Below are 25244 nucleotides of genomic sequence, written 5' to 3'. Positions count from 1 at the left end.
GAACACACATTTCTCTGGCACATTCGTGGCACCTGTCTGGGAATATTCAGAGCCTAGTGACCAAACAAACATGAATAAAAGTGAATTTTCTCTCTTAAAAAATCACAAGTAATGCTGAAGCCATACATCACAGGCTGCGATGCTTTCATTGCTGGCACAGGCCAAGTTTGCTCTTTATAACTTAAAACTCAACAAGGGAAAAAAAAAGGCATGAGAAGTTCAGAGTGCAAATATTCTTTGGTTTACTCATTAAAACAAAAGGACACAGCAAACAGCAAAAACACTGGCAATTAAATAAACAGCAAATTCTTTATATGTTTCCTAACAACAAGTCTTTGGGTGTTTGAAATGTATTAACTTCACACTTTTAAGTACATTACAGTGTCTAGAAGGTCACAATTTTTTATCCCCAATGGCAAGGCAGCGAGAAGATGAGGGAGAAAAGAAGGATGAAAGGTAGGATGGGAGAAAAGAAGAGGAAAAAAAAAATTATTCAAGATTCCATTCTTCCATTAGTTAAACCGTATAAAACACAATGATAAAACTAATTTCTGTTTCTAGTTTCACTGCATACAAACCAAATTGGCTTGGAATTTATTTTCAGATGATCAAGTTTTCTGAATTCACATCATCATACACATCAGCCTAGTGTATAAAATAAACTGACTCATGCCCTTTCAAAAATAATTGTGACCTATTCTAAATATCTTAAGGAATTGCACAGATAAGTCACTGTTTTTTACCTTATCATAGGCAGACTTAAAATTATGTACTGCAGGTGGTTTCTAGGGAATACTCTTCCCCAGTTATGCTATTTTACTGTAGCTTATTCCTCAAATAATCCCCATATAATCAACGGAAGCAAGCATCTGTGCAGGTCTATAAGGATCTATACTTGGTAGCCTTGCAGACAGGAAGTTTTCACCACTGAGCTGAACAAGCCTGTTAAGACTCTACGTGACAGCATCATTGATATTATTTAAAACTGAATGCTTCATAAGGGCAACACTAGGAAGCTGTGATCTGTGCAGAGAGATAAAAGACTATAAATGAATCAAATATATATATTTTACAAGTAAGTCAAAGAAATTATAGCAGGTACCATCACCATGATAATCTGTTACCAATATTACTGGACTCTGATAGTTTAGATATAATTCTGTAAATCTGTGAAAGGTGTGGATTGTCTGACAGAATACCGTTTAGTTTTGTCTATCTATCTTGCAAGACTTCTACTCTACTTGGCCTGTTCTGTTTTATTGTCTTTATCCAGCTGTTTCCGTAGGCAAAGCACAGTAAAAAAAGACATATGAAGTCTTTCTTCCAGATGGACTGTGAATAGCAACAGATAGCTCATAATAAGGAATCCATTTTATAAAGATATTTTGGAAATATTTGTAAAAAAAAGCTTTTTGCATGCTCCCTTATTCCTTCATAAATCAACAGTGTTCCATCTACAAACAATGCACAGGCAGTCGACTTTAATACAAGTACTTATATGTTCCCCTCATCTAGCATTTTGTTGACACCATCACAAAGTTTCTGCAAATGGAGTTTATAAGGTCCAAAGGGGTTGTACAAGGCAGCCAAAAATTCACAATCAGAGAAGTGATCAAACACATTGTTGACACGTCCATGTGACTTTGCAGTTAGGTGACGCTGAATGATTTCATGAAGTAGCTCCCTACAATCGTTTAACAGTTTGGACAAAAAATTCCTGTCAAAGGTATAATCCACCTGATGGAAACTGACCACGGTCTTAGCCAGCTGATGAACTTTCTTCTTGAATTTCTCCATCAACGCTATTTCATCCTGATTAAATTGGTTGTTCCTGTAGAGAATTGCCAATTTGAGGACTATTTTAATGAGGTTTTTGATGATTTTCTCTGCTTCCTTTTTATTTTGTGTATATTCCTTTGTCACTCTGTAGAGCTCATCTAAAACATCACTGCTTGTATCATCGATCAAAGTAGTTGCTATTGATTTGGACACCATTTTTCCAAGGATCTTCTTCTGGGCCTGAATGGCCAGACTTTTGGAGTTGAAGACATCTGTGGCCACTGGGGGAAAAAAAAAAAGTATGCAGTCAGTACTTCATAGCAGACGTACTATGGACAGTGAGTTGAAGGAATATTTCCATGCTATCCATTCATTTTAGTCCTAACTGCCACAGAAATAATGCAAACTTATGTATGTAGCTGCAGAAAACCCCATCTTTTCAATCCCTAAAACTGTCTTCAGGTTTACATTCTTTTAGACTGTTTACTTTTGAGAAAACACAAAATGAGACAGAACTTGCCCAAAAATGGTTTGAAATACCTCTCTATAGATGGATTGATGTGATTTCAAATTAAGGCAATAAATCTGCCCTATTTGATCAGATGAGTCGTAAGTCTGATCTGATTCTCATATTCATAATGAAATCTGAAACCATGACTATCCCAATGTCATGACAATTACCACTCTACTCAATTAGATAGTAATTCAGTGAATCGACTATTGTAAAACTTTTTCCTGCTTAGCATTTTACATGACCAGTGAATTCAGATCTCACACATCTATTATTATTTTACATATATACAAAAAAAAAACCCACACAAAAGTCCTTTGTCAGCAAACAATACTGAGATTCTCTGGATGTAATCTGAAGAAGCTAGTTTTCAGAAGGAAAGCAAGTATAGATTAACACTTCTATGTCCTGTACTTAACGCAGAAATAGCCAAAAATGAACAGTCTAGGGATTGCCATAGCACTTGCTACCACAACCTTATGCAGAAATCCTTCTGTGACCAATAAAGTAGATCCTAGAACAGATTTACACCTCCAAAACCATGCTTGCTTGCACCAATATACCAGATGATTGGTTTGTAATTTCTTCAAATACTTAAAAAGACCCCAAGCATTCTTTCAGAAACTTGTTTTGTGAAATGTTACTACTCATATTCTGTTGCCAGTGACAACTATTTACAGCACATTCCCTTTGCAGCACCTTCTCCACTATGGCACACATGAATTCATATTTCCAGGTTAAATGGTCTAGGAGGTGGCTGCCATTACACTGCAGTTTTCCTGGAGTCTCAGACAGTCTGAAGGAAAGCTTCATCTGTTTACATTTACTTCACATATGGAAGGCTTGCTTTGCAAACACAGGGCCTGGAAAGTTTTCTTTTTCTTTTAATGAAAACATAAAACTCTGCAGATGCCAAACAGTAAGTCCCTGAATTTGGAAAGGGTTTCGTCTTAACTGTTTGTATTTGGGCAGCTGCGTGTGTTCAGACACAGCGTGCCTCTGGGGTTGCAGCAAATAAGAGGAACTTGTCCTTCAGGACATGTGAGACACAAATCTGTATTTTTTCTTCAACACTACCTTTGAGAAACTTAGTAACAAGCTCCTTTTTTGTCACCTTGGAAACTTTCAAGCAGGTTTGTTTCTTTCAGTGCATACCTCTATTTTGTTTTGAAGCTTGAAGTGTTTGAGCACATTTTAAAAAATCTTTACTACATGAGGTCACTCAAAAACCAAAGAACCCATTGTTAACTATCTTGGGCAAAGCACTCAAGATCACAAGACAGACACGTTTCTCAACCACAAAGATACAGGGAGATGTTAAAGATATTAAGCAGTCAATCTGAACTGAAAACATTTGATTCACTTTTTGTGTTTTTAAGTATAAAACTGCAACTGTTACTATTCAAATAAAACTAATCAAAGTATTAGAAAGGGTGGTCAAATACCAGAACTCAACAGCCAATGCTTTACAAAGATCTACAGATGAATGATAGCTTTTTCCTCCACAACAGCAATATTGATTGTTCTTTCATAACTTTTGTTTCTTAAAGCCTCCCAGTTTACTAATTGCTTATGATGGCTTCTTTCTGACACTCCACAAAGATATACAGATGTTTGTACTAATAGCAGTTGCTGTTTCAAAGTATATTCTGTAAATGTGCAGAGAACCACCCTCTCCAGTACAATATATTCGTATTTTAAATTATTCTTTCCCAGGATGCTGTAGGTATTCTTATGAAACGCTAACTGTATCACACAGAATGCTCCACTGTAATTGAACAGAAATCCGTACAACCTGCCTCCAGCAAGTCACACAAACACTCAGGTATGGTTCTAACAATTCAGACAAAACAACCTGCAAAGTATCAATTTCAAGAAACTGAAAACATGGCAGTTTTCTAAAAATCTTACAGTTTTTCAACAAAAAAACCCTTAAATTTAACATTTGACAAAGTGGAGCTCAACATGTAATTACCATTGCTACGCAAAACACAAATTGCTCACTTACAAGACGTGTTAAACTCTTAATGGCATTTCTCTAAAAACTGTCCAAGTTTTGGGACTACCCAGCACAGCCTGTTTTCTATCTACTTTGCAATACACCATAAGTCAGCTTCATTTTCCCTGTGTTATTACATGGGTTCTAATTTAATTGCTAAACATGTAACTTTCATAATTCAGTATTTCAGTCAATCCAAAAAGGAACTTGCAAACTGTTTGTATTTTATAATCAGAATTTTTTCTCATTACCGAAGGCAGAAAGACATAAAATGTATTTCACAGTCAATTGCTTAAATAAAACTGAGTTTAAGCAGTAAGATTACAGAGCTCCTTCAGACCAAACATACATACTTCCTTAAAAACCAGTAAAATTATTACTTACTTGTTCATCAAATGGAATTGCAATTGTTAATGCTGACAGCAGAAGGAGAGGCAAAATACCCAAGATGAAGACAGGCCTGAGGCTTATTTATTCTGCTAAATCCAGCGCACACTTTATCATGTGCTTTGAAATGCTGTCAGAAGCTATCACAGAGTGAACATGGGTTTTTCCCCCTCACCATATCAGCAGCTCTTCTCTGCTACCTTCATCTCCTGCCTGCATGGCTTCATTTTGCTTTGACACCTCAGAATGCAAAAATACGTTGCAGTGGTTTCACTTCCTTGAAAAGAGAGCTGAAAGGAAATTGCACTGCTGAGCAAGCAGTGCAACACCAACAGCCGTTACTGCTAACTGACAACTGGGATAATTAGCAGAAAGGGAGGGAGAAGAAAGGTCCTGTGACTTGAAAGGGCAGGGGACGTGTCAAGAGGAGTTTAAAACATTAACCCGGTATCTGCAAATGCAGATACTCGCGTGTATCAGAGATGTCCAATTCACAGGTCACAGGGTGCCGGTGGGGCGGCCGCCGGCTGCACGTGTCACCAGCCCCCCATTCCCAGCATCGAGCATCCCCTTTCAAATCTCTGACTACAATTTCAGATGCAAGCACCTAAAAATAAGCCTGTAAATCCACTTAAAGCAGCCTCATTTTCTCAGGGTTGATTGTGTGTAGTCACCTTTTAAGACCAGCTACAGTAGCTGGCCAGGATGTATTCTATTGAGAAGTGCCATCCTTGCACTTTGAACTGAAACAGCACCATTTCTCTGGTGGCCTGCAGTAGACCCAGAATTTGGGCAGGTAATCCCACTAATTTTTAGCATCTCACAGATAGTTTTTCCTCATGGCTGCTCTTTATAGCTCCTATTTCTTCCCTGTGCAGTTTCACATTTCACTTTTTAGAAGTGTATCATCAAAAAATACGCCTTTGAAAACAATGGGATGTCATTTTCTGTACAATCTATACAAATGAACATGATTATGTTCAGTAGAGCCACCTGCCGCAGAGGAGAACAGTCCAAGGGGAAAGGCTCTCGGAGGAAATCCTGCCTCCACTACTTCAAAAATCACAGAATCTTAGGGAGAACAGGGACATCTGAAAAATCTTCTTAGTCATGATCTAAAGGAGCAAACAAGTGCTAGAGACTGCCTCTCATGAAAGCTGGGAGCTTACTAATTATGAAACTTCTTAATTTTTGCAACCAACAGTATGTGTGTTTAACATTAGTATTTTGTGTGTTAAAGTCAACAAATATTGGACATGCAGCGTTCTGGATGCATTTTCCCCAAAATATTTTACCTTACACATGTTTTCTTTAAAACTGTGGTGGAAGTATAGACTTTCAGTGAAAATTTAGAATTGTGGGTTAATAAGCTCTCAGGAGACTGGTAGAAAAGTACAAGAAGGCTACTACTTATGGCTGCGATGCTGACTTTTCCCTGAGACGGAAGCTAGCACGCCTCTCTCTGTACTCTGGGAAATGCCTATTACCAAATACCCTATTTCTCAACTCTATTTAAACTTAAAAAAAGAAGTATTTGGAAAAAAAAAGTTGAATCAGATGATTTCACTGCCTTAAATCAAGGCAGAATGTTTTTTCCACAAGATAACACTCGATGGTAGATTTGACATCACATGCAGTTGAGTGTATTCAGTCTCATGTACATTGACAATGAATACTTGAGTCCTTGAAAATTTTTTAGCTGCTTGTAATAAAGAAGGACCAGGAAAAAAAGCATCCAGTAAAAACTTCCAATGAACCATGTTAAATTCCATGGGCAAGCCAAGAGTTGAGCCTTCTGACATGAGCTGCATTTCTAGTGCACGTATTCGGTATGTTAACAGTCTTGGCGGAAGAGAAAATGTGACTGTGAAGCCATTAATAACAACGCTGCTGCGTGAGACCTAGTTCTCATTTTAGTGACTGGCATACCATGTACTGCACTAGTACCTGGTGAGCACAAGGTCCAAAAATCACAGCGGTTTTGGGGCAAGGCACAAAGAACACTTACATGGGATTAGGAGGAAAGAGAGAGCACTGACTGAGCGCTTCAGGCAGCATTTAAAAGACTGTATCACATAGCTTTGAGAAATGTGGCAACTGATTTCCTGCCAGGCATCCTGTGCGGACGAGTGTGTTTGCCTCTCTACAGACTGTGGTTGAGAGCTACAGCTAAAAGCCCGCGCACACCATACAAACTGCATGTTCAGTCAGACTCCTGGAGTGAGAAAGCATCATTTCCCTGGAGGGAGGCCACTTGAAATCAAGCAGGACTGACAGCGCTATGCTCTCCAAGTGTGTGTGGCCATGACTCATGCACCTCCAAAATCATGAGATTGCCTAGATATCAAGTGATAAAAAAATTACTGAATTTTTACTTTTTCTTGCGCCTTCTGCTTTCTGGGTCTTTACACGGCTACCTTTGTTTTCAGGAATGATAAAGGCCAGAAACGTTAAAAAAATAAATACACTGAGGCATATAAATATATGACTTCATGTATAAATACATGACTTCAGTAAGGTAAAGCTCCAACGGTGATAAACTGCAAGAGCTAGCATCAGTGACTGAACAAGTCCTGAAGTACAGAATAGGCAGAAATAAAGTCATAAACCTGTTAGCAGGGCTGTAACAATTTTCACAATGCACTTATTATGTGATGATAAGATTAAAAAATGAGTGGCAGGACACAGACTATGAATTCTTCAGATACGAATAAGGTAAGCTGATTTTTCTAGCTGTTGCTATGATTTATAGCTTCTTCTTAATAACCATCTGAGTGAGTGAGTCACGGTTTCAAATAACATTTTTTGGTGGTGGTGGTGTGGTTTTATTTTTAAACAGAAGAGTCAGTATTCCGATTCTTATCGAAGTTTCAAAGTTTCCTGGGTGAAAGGTGTGTTAAATTTGAACTTTTTAAAAGCACAGTTAACGTCCTTGCAATGTGGAAATAATTCCAAAAACACAGCAGTCCCCAGACGGCCACTTCAGTGTATTGGCCAGTGTCTGCATTCACAAGTGTTTGGTCACTTTTTGGCTTTTCAAAAGCTGATGAATACTGAAGCTTGTACCAGACACGCAAGACTCTTCGCCTCAGACACTGGGACTGCAACTTCTAAACTGGCTGATGGAAGGGATGAGAAGAGACCAGGGCAGCCACCGAATTTACTGAGAAAAGGACTGCAACAGGACAGATAGCTTGGGCAAGCACCATCAGTCAGTGGAAAACCCTGAGGGCAAACGTCTAAGTGCAGAAAGAGAAAAAAAAATAAACACAAAACAAGGGCCCTATACAGTACTTATTTCTTCCACATTTGTCTCTACTTTTTTGATTCAGGTACACAAGGTCCTTATTTGAAGAGAAAATATTTTATCTGGCACCTTGCCTTTAAAAAGGGAGGTTTATATATGAGTATCAATTTTAACTAGAAAACTGTTAACAATTTTCAACGTGTACAAAGCATTCATTCATAAAGGTAAGTAACCTTTGCCTCGAGTTCTCTTAATAGGTACAGTAAATTGTACTATATTCTCACTCATCATAATCTACCAACTGAGCATACTGTAAGAATGTTAATTAGTCAGGCAATATGTACTAATTCTAACATTCACACTGGAAGACCTTCAAAAGAAAAAATATTCAATCTGAAGTCAAGCCTAATGCACGGTAAATATTGCATGAACAGGCTTACTGGACTTGGGAGTCAGCTCTGAGGCTGCAAGTGACTGAAGCAACAGTTAATCAAGTAATTTTGGAAAAAAAATCTGGCTAATCAAGCATTTTTTGAAGTGTATAGTATGTCTAATCTGCATACTCATACTGAAAGTGAGCATACATTCAGCAGCAAGAACACAGGAAAGATAAAAGAAAAAGCTAACAAATACCACTGGGAACACGTTTTTTTACTCAATAAAGTGCTGAAGAAGTCATTGTCAATAGGTTTGCAAAATGCATGTGATATTGTTAAGTGCTTCCCGATTTTGCTGTTTAATTCTAGCCTTAGTGTATTAAAATGTCCAAAATATGACCAACAGCAAAAGATGACCCACTTTCTAGCTGCAAAAACAACAACAAACCATGAAAAAACATAAAACAAAATACTTTTTTGATGAAGTGGTGAGAAGAATTGCCAAAAAAAGTACCTGGAGGTTAAGGCTGGGTAGTGTGGCAAGGAAAGATGCTATTTCCAACAAGAATGTATGTGCAGAGTTTTGCAGTCCCACAAGAGCAGTCTGTGCCAACAAGTTATTCTGGTTTTACATGCCTGTGCTTCCCACAGCCACCCTGTACATCACATGATACATATAATGTAGCTGATTTAGAAATTTAAAAAGCCTTCTTCAAAGCCCTTTTTTCCGAGAGCCTCCACATGTATTTTAATTAACAGTGCAGCTTTAATAAGAAAAAAAAAATCAGATTAACTTCTGATGACTGCTGTTAAGCATATTTTAAAATATGTTGGCTATTAAACAGAGAAAATGACAGTCACACAGAGTAGGGTCATGAACTTAATTTGGTATTTCACTCCTTTGCCACCATTTGTTATCCCTGCTGGAATGTAACAACAGGTGCTATGGTATTAAATATGCAGCCTGTATATTTCAGCTGTTGGCCATTTCAGGGCTACATCAAGTTCCTCTGTACCTACCAGGTGTCCACGCACACTCAACAGTAGTACTTCACAAATCTTTTCATAGGAAATACAATGTATCTTAGGTAATTCCTTCAGATCAAGCAAATGCAACGCAGGCACTGTATCTTTTGGTCCAGCCTTAGAAACACATACCAAACTGCAGCAATGCAACAGTGCCAAGCTCCCTAACCCAAGTGGCACTTCCAATAAAATAATGTGGCCATTACAATTGACCATTTTAGCAAAACTTAAAGTTTAAAAAGAGGTATCTAATTTCTCTTACAACCGTCCTGGCATAAGGAATGTCTTCTCACAAAAAAAAAAACCTTAGCTGTAGGCACAAGACCTGGAGTATAACAGAAGAACTTCTGGCTTGAATGCAGAAGGAAAAGCACTGAGACCAGCAGGCCTGGGGAACTTTGAATCCATTGGAGAGACTTAAATTTGACATGGGGGCGGGGGAGGGAAGATAAGAGTAAGTTTAAGATACATGTGGCAAAGATACAATGAACTGTAAAGTCGAGACAAGATGGCAATATGGCATGAGAGGAACAGGGAACTCAATTACAAAGACAAGGTAGCAACCTGGCTGTCAAAATGAAAAGGGCATATATTTTGAATAGCATGTAAAGAAAGCCACAGCAGAAGCTTCATAGAGTTCAGCTGACGGAAAGGTTTGTGAGTGATCTTACAATGGTTTTGAAAGTAGTTAACAATGTTTTTCCTGTATTTCTAGTTTTGGTTCTCTGTTCTTCTCAACGTCGATCTGTACGCCACCCTGACTGTTTCTCGCAGACAGGACGGGAGCCCCTTGGTATCTCTCTTTCACTGTAATGTTGAAAGAAAGCTGGATTGCTAGCTTGCACTTTGTTTATATATATTACTCTTTTATCTTCCACTGGTTGCTCTGAGAAGCTGAGTGACACCTACCCCCCCCCCCCCTCCCCCAATTTGATTTCTATCTTATCCTTTCTGAAGAAACTTCTGAGGCACTGAAGATTGCCACAGCTATATGCCAGCTAAAGAAACACCTATCAGGGATTACCAGGGCACTCATGGTACCTGCGGTTATGGAGGACTACACTTGGTGGCCATAGTGGTCTTTTCCATTGCCACTGCTAACATGTATTTCCCTTACTTTCCTCTTCCACAAGGAGCAAAATAAACCAACCCCTTGGTTTTAATTTTTTCTCCCAATATTTAGTAGACACAGCCTGTGCCTGTTCCCTCTGTATCCACAGTACCACTATCAGGACTTTCATCCAAACTTCCAGCCATGAAATCAATGGTTGACAGTATTTTCTGTCCTTCATTCCCTTACTCCCTCGTCAGTTCAGAACAGGCTTCCCAAAACCCAAATGCAGTCTGTCTTTTGGAGGCTTTGCTTTGACTCCTGTTTGTTTCCACTTGGTTTGCTTTATTCCTGGCGTCTCCAATTCAAAACCAATGCTCAAAAGAGCTGAAAAAGTATGCAAAGTATTTCTAACATAACACTTACTGGAAAAAAAAAAGACGCTACACCTTTAAAATCTTTGACTTAACAACACCTTAACTCTCAATCATAAACTAACACTGTCAAAACACAGGTCCACCTCCCCATGTATCTTAAGAGTTTGGTTTTGCTTTCATTAATGTCATTAAATCCTTGTAGAATATAGCATAAGAGAAAAATCAGGTTTTTAATACTGTTAGCAACTTGTTCTTCTGTAGAATGAAATCTTGTGGTTAAACATCATGTGTGTTACACTGTCATTTTCTTTTATGTCAGGAAGCAGTAGTATTTGGATACAGAACTTTGATACCTAGCAAAGCACCAGCAATCCTATTTATTTTTAAATGTTGCAAATATATTTATTGACTAAAACTAGACAGTCTCCAGAGGTCCCTTTCAGCCTCAACTATTCTGTGATTCTGTAAAACCTCCATTTACTTTGTAGTTCACTCCTCGGGGCAAGGTGTCAGAGATTGAGTGCACTGTTTTTTACAGCTGATGACTACCGTAGAATTTAAATGTCCAGCTTCTTTACTTTGCACTGGCATCAAATGGTATTTTTAAGTAGGCGATGAACAGCATTGACCAGCTATGAAGGACCTCCAGGGAAGGTTGTTGCAGCTTGAAATTTTCAGGATTATTACCCAAAAGGTAAGAAGGAGGGAACACAAATTTGAACTAGGAGAAGGAAAGGTCTCAAGTGGTGAAAATAAACACCATCGATCTAAATTTCAAATTAGATTACATTTTTGCACTGAAATAAAAATGCCAACAGTTTCTCTTCACCTTACCATGATACTGCTATCCTCTCCTCCCACGCTGCACGGCATTAAGTAACAAGCCACAACAAACTGATCAACATCCAAATCCACCATCATTTACATCTCTTTCAATTGGTTATAATACCAGTTGCTTGCTGCAAAGAAAGGTTAGTTTAAACATACAACCAGGACAGTGATGTCTTGCATCACAGACTTCTAAATCTCTGATCTCCAGAACTGAGGACAAGGCTGTGAGCTTGGTGGAGACATCTTATCGCAGATGTAGACACTGGAGCTGAACTTTATTCTTACCAGTTCCTGAAGTGTCCACTATTTCTGTTCACGGCTGCTCAAATTAATGATTCTTTGTTTCAAGTTCTTAGATTTTACTTCAGAAACTAGCAAAGTCACTATTTCTCAGTGAATATTTTTAATATAAATGCTTTTAAGTGCACAGAAACATTATTCATTTTCTCTTTTGCAAGTAGGAAAAAATAGCCCTTGGAATCAGTAGCTGAAATATTCATCAGTGTCATTTACTTGCTTTTGCTAATATTAAACCAAGATTTTCTTCTTTCTATAAATAAAACTATCTTTGTAGAATAGTTTGGTAAAGTAGACATAGTAAAAGCAAAACCAGATCTCATTAAAGGTTTAAGTTTTAAAACAATGGAATTTCTGCATTTTTCAAAGGCAAAGTTTCCTACACACCTTGATGAAATTAATTAAGTGGAAGCTTGTCTGTTCATGCACTGATTCAGTGCTTTATTAATTCCTGTATGAAGTGAAATGTAAACATTTTGGGATCAAGACTTGAGGGTACCACATTCTCAGAGGTTCACTGAAATCGCAGGTCAGCTACCAATGCCTTAGAGAAACCTGCAAGTACTGACCTTCATAGATACATAAAATAAATACACCTCAGAATATCTCCCTGGATTTCAAATTACAAACTCTTCAAGGATAAATGCTCTCAAATAAATGAAATGCTAACTCCCACTTTACTGCAATTTATTCTCATTACTGTAAACTGCCAGCAGGAATAAGACTCTCTGCAGACACCCCAAAATCTGTATATCGTATGTCAAGCTGAAATGTAGGTTTCCCCTATTGCTATGCAAAACAGACTCTTTGATCTTTCATTACTATCTGTATAGTTACAAATATCGATACTGAATTCAGCAAAAGGTAGGGAAAATTAAATTAGTTTATACAGTGTGTATTCAATCCTCTACATTGCTTCTGCTGAAACAGATCTATGGTGAAGATTTTGGATCCTGAGTTCCCCAGACTGAAACCGCCATGCCATGCAGAAGCCTGGGCTCTCTACTTCTCGTTGCCAGCCAGTCAAGCACTAGAAATGAACTACAAAACAGAATTGTGACAGGGAATCAACTGATGAAACTGAATCACACCACACCCCAAGCCAGGCAGGGAACCTTATGAAGAAAAACAAAATTTATGAGAAAACATCCCAAAAGGATGAACGTAAAACAAAACTCTCAAAGGACAGGTTTCCCAGTTCCTCTTCTCCTCACTCAAAACACAACTGTGCTCAACTAACAGCAGATTTAAGGCTTGTGCTTTTGCTGACATTATGGTTAAAAGAACCCAGTTGCTGGTGGTTGCATCTGCATCGCTAATCCCACAGTGTATCCTGTTCAGTAGTCATGATGGAGATGCATCCACAAAAGTACACCTACCATTAAAAAACACCAGTAACTCAGCAAATCCACTGATGCAGACAGAGAAAACATGAAAAACTATAACTTCCAGATTTCCCACAGTACAAAATAATGTTAATGTCAATATGCATAAGACTAACATTCAGATTGGTGTGTGCTATTTATTAATGCAGAAACAGTCAGTTTAAGCACTCAAATTTCTTACAAAGTCATTACAGCAACTGTTACTACTAACAGTACTACTGCTGGATACTACTGGATCTATGAAGCACCTACCCAATGAGCAAACATGAAAAATTAATCCTTAAACACTAAAAAAGGTCATTTTGGCTTTAAAGCCATTATTAAATAGATGAAACTATTTTTAGCCTACTACTTCTTCTATTGAGTGTGATGTATGGAAAAAGAGAAACAGAAGTTGTTTCATAAAGTAGCATAAAAATCAGTAGCTCTTCTACACCTCTTTATGAAACACTCTCCTCTTACCACATTTTGTTATCTAATTGTAACAAAAAGATCAGTCCAGAAGGCTGGAATAACACCTTATATATACTTTTCATTTGCTTTACTTATTACCCAAATGTGTTTATAGAGACTCAAAATGCTTGAGGAGAGAGGGGGGAGGGGAAGCAATTTACTTCTCTAAAAGCAGTATTTAAGAACTTAAAAACCCAGTTTATGAAACTGTCACATTTAACAGAAGATTTGACCAAATGATAAATTGTTACTGATGAAAGGAATGATGTGTCCTTTTGAATAAAAATTACAGTTAGCATTTGAGTGTTACATTTTCCTTATGTTATCCCTGGCATATGTATTACAAAATACTAGTCGTTCTTAGAAGCCATTCACGTAGCCTGTTGCTATACTTGGAAATAACACTGATAAAGAATACAGCCTTTCCGAATGTAGGTGCAAGGCCCTTCCTTACCCAGATACTTCTTCTGATTCTCCAGAGATTCACTGACTTTTGCTCCCTGATCTCTAACCTCTGCCTCACTTATGATAGCACGTAGTTTGCAAATTCCTCAAAGAAAATAACCTGAGTGTCTAAGAAGTACTTTAATATAGCAAATGCTGTCATCAACAGATAAATGGAGGGAAGATGAGGAAACTAAGTCTCCAGTACAACAATCAATTCTGTAAGATGGGAAAGACTGGTAGAATTTGAAAGCAAAGTACTATCTTCCCATATGTGGAGCACTGTGTCCAGTTTTGGGCTCCCCAGTACCTCTCCAAAAAAGAAGCTGGCAAACTGCAGCAAGTCCAGCAGACAGCCACCAAGATGGTGTAGGGAGCTGGAGCGCACCATACAGAGGACAGACTGAGAGCGCTAGGTTTGCTCAGACTGAAGACTAGTAGTGGACCTAACTGATACACCTGACTTATACTGAATAGTTACACAGAAGACAGAGACAGGGTCTTTTTGAGGATCCATGGCAAAAGAGCAAGGCGCCACAGACACAAGCAGCAGCAAGGGAGATTCTCATTAGGAATGACCACCTTCATAGTAAGGGTGCTCAAATATTGGAATATGTTGCTAGAGAAGTTGTGGGACCACCACTCTTGAAGACACTATCAACTTCACTGGAAAAAGCCTAAGCAACCTCCTCTAACTTTGAATTTGGATCCAACTTCAAAGCTGGCTCTGCCTTGAGTGGAAGGTTGTGCCCCATGACCTCCAGAACCTCCATGCAGCCTCAGTTAATCTATGATTATCGACCAGATAGCTCAAGGGACTATATCTTATTTGAAATTAAACATGTGAGTCTTGCAGTTCGCTAAGGATTAAAAGATTTGATTGCATAAGTATAATTATATTAACTGAATTTTCTCACAGCAATCTAGCATTCAACCCAACAATCACAGCTAAATGATTAACCTGTTAAGGGTTTCAGTGATTCTCTGAAGTAACCTACCAGCTACAGCTAGTGCTTACCCCGTAGCCTCTGCTCAAATTAGCACCTAGCTTCCTCATCTGCTCCAACTGCACAAGGAAGAGATTTCTAAATACATGGGATACGAAGAGTTCTGCAGAAGACAGCTACTCCACATGGGCTTCCAAATGTGGTATACAACACAAAACATCAGTTCAACCCATTCTATTCAGAGCCTGCGGAAGAAGCAATGAGAGTGGCCACCTAATCCTTTCATAGGTAAATTAACTTAAAGGTTACCCTGATTTGGCCAGGAAAATAAAACCAACCGTTCTTCTGATTTTTAAGGGGAGAGATGCAGAGCTGCTTCCAGAGTCTTATGGTTTAACAGCCTTAAGTCAGTGCCCACATCTAGATGGAGTTGCAACAGCTGTACTACAAAACACAGCAGTTGTATTCCTGTCCTCAAAGCCCGTTATCTGTTTCTCGTATCTTGCTTCATTAAACATACAATCCTCCAAACTACATTAAAAAAATCTACCAGTTCTGACTTGCCTGTGTACCATGGTCTTATTTCCTCCAAATTTCCCATTGCTTCTTCATTAAGGTGTCAGCTTCTTGCTTTTCCTTCTGCCCCCACTATTTGCACCTCTGGCAATGCTTTCTCCATGAATATGTGATACAGTATTACAGTGCCCGGTTAGTAATAATTCTTTCTAATTTCTCATAAGCTTACTTACTTTCTTCCTTCTTTCCTGCACTAAAGTGATGTATTTTGCCTTTAGCTTGTCCTATTAATCTTGAATTCTAATAATCTTCTATAGAAGGGATTATACAAAATGCCAAATTGTTAAGCATTGCTCTGATTTACAGAGCTGTGTACATGATGTGTATGACCCCAGTAATCTTTTAATTCTCTTTATCAGCAGTAGGCAAGTTATCTGTGGAATAAAAAAATCTTCAAGTTGACTAATCTAAATCTCTGACACACCCATTTGGGCCAGATGATTCTTCCTGCTCCTGAACTGAACTTTTCAGACTATTCTCAACAAAAGGCCCCCATTTCACCAGCCTTAACATTTTACGGAGATTGTTGTTTTGACAAGGGAGGGTAGGTGAAGAGCAGGTGAAACAAAAGAAGCCTAGATTTTGTAGTCTTCGGGGTGAGAGCAGAAGGTGGGTCTATTATGTGGAGGTAAGTACTAATGGTCTGTGCTGCTTCCCTGTGGCTTCGTATGTAAAAAGGAGCTCCACAAAAGAGAAGGGGACAATCTGACTTTGGTAGTTGTCAAAGCTACCACAATTCCCAAAAAACCATTCAGATTTGGGTACAAAAGTGAACACTGAGACATCCCATTTCTGCTTAATCTTACGGTTTTCATGCAGTTTATTCTAATTATGCCTGAAAACAGTCTGTAACTTCAAAAATTAACATGAAATGGGACTGTATCAGCTGGTACGTGTTTTGTTTATGTATGGATAACGCTCTACTTGCACAGATTGGATCTCCCCGTTCACTGCCATAAAAGGTTCTAACAAATGCTAGTTTTGGAGATAGTAGGATGAAGAATCATACATTACAGACTCACATCGATGTGTTGGATGGAGTAAGTGGCCTGTAGGAGCACAAGAGCAGACAATTTGTTGTCTAAATGAACACAATTCTACCTTGGAAAACTTTTCCACAATGAGAGGTGACTGCAAAATGTCAAAGCAAATCCACAACTACCTGCAGGAGGGAGTACTGACTTCTCAAAACAGTGAGTGCTCTGTGATTTTATAACCCCGTGTCTCTGTTCTGCGCTCTAAAAGGAACAAAACAGGTGAGCTCATTCCTCAGTAATTTCATTTGGATTAAAAAATGCTAATTGTGTCTAAAAAAGCTCTGAGCACTTGTAGGAATGCCGAGATCTCTCTCTCCCATGAAATGTGGTACTTAAAACTGAGTATGATAAATGTGTAATGCAGGCTCTCACTGCTTCCGAGTTTGTAATACAATATCCATCTTTTCATAGGCTATGTACTACATTCACTCTGATATCTGTTATTATTTTACTTGGAGGCATTAGATTTATCTCCTGTTGTTTTCTAAAAATACAGCATAAAACTTGTAGAATGAAGATGAAGTTTTCTGAAGCTTTACATAAATTACTATTTCCTTCTATTGAAGTAATACTACATAAGGAATCCATTAACACCACAATAATTTTAACTGTTACTGGTATTTATTTGAAAAGGTATACTCATGATACATATTTTTAATATGACAGCATTAAGAACATTTCCTTCAGATCTCAGAAACCATTTGGTACCTTCCTTGATACATGACATGCCACCATGCAACACCAGATTGAAATTGTGCCATGCAGTTAAATGCTATAGTCTTCTTGACTTTACCATGCTCTTTATTTCATGCAGGGTAAAAGTAACTACAAGAAAATGTGCCAGGGTTATTTATATCATCACAGTTGTTGGAATCTGTAAATGCAATACAGATTGATGCTGTACACATGCCAGCACACACACACACACGCCAACATACACACTCTCTCTCTCTCTCTCTCTCTCTCACCACACCATTGTGGTATACAGATGAATACAAAGATTGTTCTAATGTTACTAAGCAGCATGATGGGAGAAAAAAAAAAAATGTTTCATGTTACCATTTTAATACGGACCATGCAGAGATCAAAGGCAGAAGCTGAAAAGCCCAGCTACTCTGCCACATACCCCATATCCTCCGATTAGTACAAAATACAGTGAAGTAATGATTGTCTTCTAGCAATGTTTTTTTACTTCCAGTTCCTGCTTAAAAATTAAGACTTGACTTGAGGTCAAAGACTCTATCTTTAGTCAATTAATTACAAAAAAGAAAATCTTCAGGAGTTCGCCATTCAAAATTCACCCTGATTTTGGGTTTCACTGTTGCAATGGGTACAGTTCATTTTTACAATAGTAAAACCTACAGCCTTTGATCTTATTATAAAGATTTTTTTTTAAAATCCATATTAACCCATTAAATCTACTTTTACAGGCATCCCAATGTTCTCCAAATACTGCGATTCACTCATATAAAGTAGCTGGAAGTGAAGTATTGCTCACTTCAGCATTCAGATCATCGTCAGAACATACACGATGTTCAATGCTATTACTGTACCCTCTATCCTCCTTGTCACTTAGGCTGAGCTTCCAACATATGGTCCAAGAGTCACGCCTGGAAGCTGCAACTGAATTTCAGAGCTCCTTATATATCCCTTCACTAGCTCCTGGACAGTAGTGCTTCCCTGGCCACTTGAGCATCTCTGCTTTAAGGAAAATAGAAAAATTCTACCTTTGCTTACAAACAACATTAAAATAACATTCTTCCTGTAGCTTTCTCCTCCTTTCACTTTTTAGCATGTAGCAGATTAACTACTATGCTTTCATTGCTAGCTTTGGCCTTGAAATACACAGAATCAGGTCAAAATAACTATTTTATAGTTGTCCAAGTGTACCCTCTACCCCTTCCATGATCAGTCACAGACCTTTACCTACTGATTCCCTGGCTGGACCTTATAATTTGTGTGTAAATCAGAATTTCTCTTCCAGAGTGATGTTCAGTCTTGCACCTAAAGGAAAACTCAATCTCCCCACCTTTGGTAAACCACTTACAAGATTATATATCCTCAGTGTCAAAAGCCTGAGCCCCAAATTCAGTTTAAATTTGTGAAGCATCAATTTTCTTTATGCAAAAAGCATAGTTTCTTGATGAAACAGAGCTGGTTAGTTGAAAGGCTCTGAATGCCTATTTTATGCCACATACACTGTACCACTACAAATCCACAGGTATTTGACTGTATTTTTCAGTATTCTGATCAGTGATCTTTCCTGCCATGTTCAATCAGACTAGGAAAAGTAGTGTAAAAGCTGCAGTTCTACACATTCACCTGTTAATCCGTCTTTATTCGCATACACACTAACCCCCCTTTTCTCACACATCTTCTAAATTATTCCTTTACAGATGGGAGTATCACAGAATCACAGAACGTTAGGGATTGGAAGGGACCTCGAAAGATCATCTAGTCCAATCCCCCTGCCGGAGCAGGATTACCTAGACCATATCACACAGGAACGCGTCCAGGCGGGTTTTGAATGTCTCCAGAGAAGGAGACTCCACAACCTCTCTGGGCAGCCTGTTCCAGTGTTCGGTCACCCTCACCGTAAAGAAGTTTTTCCTCACATTTATGCGGAACCTCCTGTGTTCCAGCTTGCACCCATTGCCCCTTGTCCTGTCAAGGGATGTCACTGAGAAGAGCCTGGCTCCATCCTCATGACACTTGCCCTTTACATATTTATAAACATTAATGAGGTCACCCCTCAGTCTCCTCTTCTCTAAGCTAAAGACACCCAGCTCCCTCAGCCTCTCCTCATAAGGGAGATGTTCCACCCCAGGAACATCTCCCAGGAACATCTCCCAGTATATTACCAGGAATACATTTACAGACTGACTGAAAATCCTTCTCAGTGACATCTGTACCTCATCTTCCCACAATGGCTACTGTTTTCATTTTCCATTCTAACCTATTAACATCACAGGACAGCAAAACCCAAATATTTTCCCAGCTAAAAATAACTAACCAAAAAGCTACCCTTTCTTTCCTGTCTCAGCCACCTGCTCCAAACGCTTTTTTCAGCATGAAAATCCTGGCATCTCAAATTGTTTCAAAAGAAATGCACAGAAAGGCAAAAATATTTTCATAGGATTTTAAGAATCTGAGTCATGTAAGAAGGTAAGAGGTTTCTTTAAAGAAGAATATTTACATTTCTAATATAGTCAACTTGGTAAAATTGTCTGGAGCTTCCTGTATGAAACCAGAGGATCTTTCATGCTGTGGCATGCATGCTGATCTCTCCTGCTGTAAAACTGAGGGAGAACGCTCATATTGCCATATTCTTATTAACATTCTCTTTTTCAAAAAGTTTCTATAGAGAAGTATTTTTTTCAGTTCTGCTTTTCAATAGATCGGTCCTACAGAATCTTCTTGGAAAAAAAAAAAAAGAAAAGCTGCCTTTTAGTTCATCTGTTCATTTGATGAGAAGAAAGAAGAAAAAGAAGAGAGAGAGCATTGTTGTAATTCTTATCAAAACACAGTCTACTGTGCTTAATTACTAACCAGGTTCTATCAGCATTTTTAACACTGATTCAGGCCAAACTGACTTTTCTGCAAATCAACAAAATACTCTTTTATGCAAGTAAGGACATAGAGGTCCCTGGTAATGCTATTCTTCACATGGGGAATGTTGTACAGAGTGTGACGGGAAAACCATCTGAAATATTCTGAAAATTTCTTGTTTTCACCCAATACAAAATGCTTAAGGTTGCCTTACTTCTTCCTTATCTGTCGGGTTTTTAAAATTATTTTTCTAAGCCATACTGAATCTCTGTAAGTTTCAGTGTCCCTAAGGACTATTCATAACCATGAAACATCAATTCTGTTCTAAGAAATCCAATGTATAACCCCACCATTGCCCCGTTCCCTCTTCTGTATAAATGCTCTTTTGTATATAGGCACTTTCAGGAAATTGCCCTCCTCCTCCCCCGCTTGCTCCCTACTGTCCTGCTCTGGCTTGCAGCCCCTTCCAATCAACCCTAGTGAATAACTGTATTTTTGTTGGAGCACTTCCAGCTCCTCCACACGTTCCACTCTAGAAGCAGTAAATGAAACCCTGTAGCTTTGGCACACTCCTCTCAGCTTTAACACACGCACACGCATGCACGCACAGGCATGCATGCACACTCATTCGGACAGGGAAGTAAGCGGCATCAAGCTTATTCACAAAATAATGACCTTTCACTTCTCCCCCATGGAAGTTCCTCTTTTGCTGAAAAATACAGCGCTTCCAGATTCAAAACATCTTCCTCTTTTGATATTCTACTAACAGTGTTTTGAAACACCATTTCTTCCACTTATCAGTATTCCACGTGTGAGTAAATTACCATTGCTGAGACAGACAGATATCCCTGGGTGCCAACACTTCGGTCACTCCATACCCAGCGAAACCAGCAGGACTTTGGATGATTTTGCCAAGACATTTTCCCCCCCGCTTTGAACACCCGAAAGCTAAAGTGCGCAGAAACTCTCCTCCGCTCTCACAAAAGCGGTGCTGGTGACTTGAGTGCGCACGTTTCCTCTCCCGTGAAAATCGTTAAAAAACATACCTTCCTTCGGTTCATCAGCCTCCGAACTCATGGTGACAGCGCAAGGCACTGGGGACCAGATTACAGCTGACGTGTGCACTGAGAAGCAGTCGCAAGTCAACTTCTCGGGGGGAAAAAAAAAGAAAGTGTGGGGGGGGAGGGGAGAGAGAGAGGGATGGGATTTTAAGGGGAAAAGTCCATGTATTCAGCAAATCACAATGAAGCTACTTGAAAAGGACCCCGCCCCTTTCTCAGCTGCACACCAGCGACTGTCTGGAAAACCAGCACCTTCACAGAAACCCTCATTTTACTCGCCAGCAGTCACCGTTTATGCATTTTATTCTCCCCAGTCTGTAGGAAGGGTGGAGTTTCACTTGTTGCAGCTTGCCAGCGTGCTATGAGAAAGCAAGCAGGGGAGACCAAAAAAGCCCTGAGCGCAGAGCAGTGTCTGACTGCTGTAACTGACAATCAGATTGGTGCTCTCTTAACTTGCAGGAAAATCTAATTCAAAGAAATTATTTTTTTAAGTCTAAATGGTACATTTCAACACTGGTTACTATCTGGAATTATTTCTGTAGCCTCTGTAATTACACTGACTAATACAGTATGACTAAACACATGCTTAAAGGATGAGAAGCAGCAGCTTTCTTTCAGGTAGTTTAAGCTAAATAATTCTTCTTTCTTTCACTTGTGCTCAGTGCACAGTGCTGTCTACGCTGAAAGGAGCAATTCACCTTTCCTTCTTGGAAAAACTATCTGATTTCTTTGTGCTACAGATCCCCCCTGAATCCTAGAAAAGATTATTATTTTTAACTATTACACAACATTGTTCTACAGCACAAAAAGAGAACAAGGGTCTTTTGCAGCCACCCCTCAACTCGCCATGCACCATACACGCCTTTGGAGCAAAATCAGGGGGAATTACTTGGAAGCCTATTTTCTGATTGGCACGGGCTCCAGTAAAATCACCGTCAAAAGGAACCACCTTTTCCTACTTATTCATTTGATATATTTTTAGCACACCAAACAAGACAAAACCTCAGTGGAAACATGACTGCTCACACAAAAGGAGAGGCATGATCTCTCAGAAGAATTCCTGATTGCGCTGCCAGCTCTGACATGCAACTAAATTCACACCTACCTCCCCCTCACAGTAGGTTAAATGCAAGCACCTGAAGGGTTGTCAGGGTCTTCGTGGAAGTAACACTATTAACAGGTATTAAGTTAGCAAGCATGTTACTGGAGTCAAGTAGAAATAAGCGTATTTCAAGACGAAGTCAGAAAGAGCCAAAGCTGTCAGCTGCACAAAATTGGGGCACAGAGGAAAAAAAAATTAAGCATTTCAGATTGTAACGTTCAGCTGTATTCATTAAAGTTTGTGGGAAGATTGTAAGCAGGCAGGATGGTCTTGTAAGTAAAAGGTACAGAGTCAGGAAGTGTGGTATGAATTCTTCAGCCATGGCAAAGTTGCTTTGGGGATCGGGGTAAATAATACTTCAGAACACGAACAACCTTCGTCCTATTTTGAGTGATTTAATTCATGATAAGGACGGTCCTTTGCCATGTACTTCTCCCGTGCATAAGAAAGACAGATCTCATTTTAGTGAAAGGCTCTTGGTGACACTGGCAATTTTTTATTTCGCAATACACACAACTCCATGGGTTCCTTAAGGTCATTCCTCAAGAAGCTAGCTGTATACTGCAGGCCTCACCATCTCCTGTGGTGTGGCAAAGCACAACAGCTGCATCCTCCAAAACACAAAGAAAGCAAGCAAATACTACCCTAAGCGGTATCACAGAAGAAAAAGAAATTACAACACTGGACTAGCTAAAGAAGCCACATTTTCAGGTTAAAAAAAAAATTTAAAATTTTTTTAAATTACTGGTTTGGGGTAATTACTGTTCAGTAGATTGAAACCACTCAAAGCACCCCACATAGAACAGAGGAGGAATAGAAAGAAACACACAGTTAGTCAAGATGAACTGCAACAGCCTTTGGGCTCCTTTAATCAAAGGGAGTGTTGGTAGAGAGATAAATCAGCCAGAATATAAGCCAGTATCATGAGCCCTGCATGAACAGATTTACACAATAGATGGATGCTTTTTGTTATTTTAGATGACAGATGGACACAGAGAGATAATGAGCCTTGTGGTTAAACATCAGCAAGTTCTGCAAATTAAGATTTCTCAAATCTCAGAAATTTCAGACCTCTCTGGACAGATAACAAAAACCGAAAGATTTTGTTTTGTTTCTTCCCTACAGAGTCAAGATTGCATCTCCTCACTCAGCCATGTACCTCCTGTGTCCAGGGTCTCAATTTAGACTCCAGAATTGTTTTTTTTATTTTTAATTTTGGTTGCTATGCTTCTTAAAAACACATGCATCGGCTGTAAAGACCCCAACCAGACCGAAGAGTGTTTAGGTAGGTGATTTTCTGATCTTAGGTTAAGCAGCAACTTGCAATGGCATTCGATCATGAGGACATTATCACCTTCTTCAGAGTCTGCAACCCAGAACGCCGATAATTTTACTTAGATGGCCAGTAAAAGTAAGAGCATAAGGCAGGTATTTAAAAGAGTCCGTGGTCAACACAGGAGTCCATGTAAGGGATGATACTACCTCACATGCAGGGAAGAGTCAGTTATTGAAGCATCCAAACTGATTTTTGGATCCCATGATGAATAAACAACACAAAAGCTTAAAAAAACCTTCTTTAATCATAAACTGTGCATGTGATACAGAGTAGGAAGGACAAAACAAAGAATGACAAACTCTAAAAGTAGAATCAGTAGATACAGCTACATTTCGTAGGGCAGATTCTCTTAGGGAAAAGAAAAGTAACTTCCTGAAATGAAGGGCTTAAAACCCACCACACATTTGGATGAACGTTGTCTTGGAAGGAAGGCCAGAATTCACAGACGAAAACTAAATCTTTTGTGTGGCACACACAAAAAAAATGGGTTTACATACTAAGTTTCAGCGGCTGTAAGTCTAAAAGCCGCGAAGCTGGATAAGACAAGGGGGTACAGTGAAATATTCTCCTTTACACCCTTCTCTGCCGAAACAAAAAACTTCTGGTTTTACTTTACAAAAAACTTGGCTAGTTTGGTTTTGTTTTTTAGCTCATCATTTGTAAATTGTCCTCATTTCTGCTAACACTAAGGCACGGTTACCACAGAAAGAACAGGCTGTAGTCAGGCCTTGGCTTACTACAGCAATATGCACGGCACTGTGAAAGGATGGGTAATTGTGTCAGCACATCTCCAGCCCCGCTCACAACCTTGCTCATGTGTTGTGTCCCAATGTACACTGAGACAGCACTGTTTACAGAAGCATTTTCTTATTAGATACACAGGTGGCAAATCCTATTACATCTTATATAAATATTTAAAATTAATAATAATAATCATAGTAGCCCAAAAATGGGGCTAATATTACTGCCAAGAAGATTCTGAAGCTCAATGCTGAAATGTCAAAAAAGACTGTAATGTTTTGGTTCACAAAAAAGAGGAAGGAGCACTACTACTTGAAAAGTATCAGGAAGAAGCTTTCAAGAGGAGACAGCTGCCACAGAAGGAATAATAAATCTCCTACTGAAAAAAAAACCTGCACAGCCCTAGAACAGTTCTAGAGAAGGAAGTGGTAATGTAACACTTCAGACATTACATATTCATGGTGTTTTTAGAAAAAAATCTCCCCATGTTTGATTAACGTAATTAAAGTTGTCTGGTGGTAACTGCTGCTCTTCCAGAATGTCACATTCAATGGATTGCAAACCTTTAAACAATAAAAATAAGGTCCATGCCCAACTTCAACTCCTTGCTACAGACGATAGCAACCAATAATTTTCTCTTTCTACAGCAACTGCATGTCTTTTGTTGCTGCAACTGCACTGAGTTATTTGAAGCCACATGACAGAACTCCAATGGCAGCTGAGGAAATCTG

General features: G+C 39.0%; 1 protein-coding gene across 3 annotated transcripts in view; it reads right to left on the bottom strand.

Moving 5' to 3' along the window:
- Positions 1-225: 225 nt before the first annotated feature.
- The window catches only part of TNFAIP8 (TNF alpha induced protein 8), a 66493-nt gene continuing 41474 nt past the window's right edge, over positions 226-25244 (bottom strand). Inside the window, exons 1-2 of one of the 3 annotated variants that reach the window (XM_068423250.1) lie at positions 21320-21366; positions 226-2060 (exon numbers count right to left, since the gene is read on the bottom strand). In XM_068423250.1, coding sequence (XP_068279351.1) covers positions 1495-2060; positions 21320-21350 — 597 coding nt within the window. In that variant the 5' untranslated portion in view covers positions 21351-21366 and the 3' untranslated portion in view covers positions 226-1494. Of the gene's footprint in view, positions 2061-4673; positions 4692-21319; positions 21367-25244 lie in introns of those variants that run through there. The other 2 variants (XM_068423253.1, XM_068423251.1) reach the window with 2 other exon arrangements.

The sequence above is a fragment of the Nyctibius grandis genome, chromosome Z, assembly GCF_013368605.1.
Source record: "Nyctibius grandis isolate bNycGra1 chromosome Z, bNycGra1.pri, whole genome shotgun sequence".
Lineage (NCBI taxonomy): Eukaryota > Metazoa > Chordata > Aves > Nyctibiiformes > Nyctibiidae > Nyctibius > Nyctibius grandis.
Note: the sequence above shows the minus strand (reverse complement) of the source record. Positions and strands in the feature narration are given on the sequence as shown.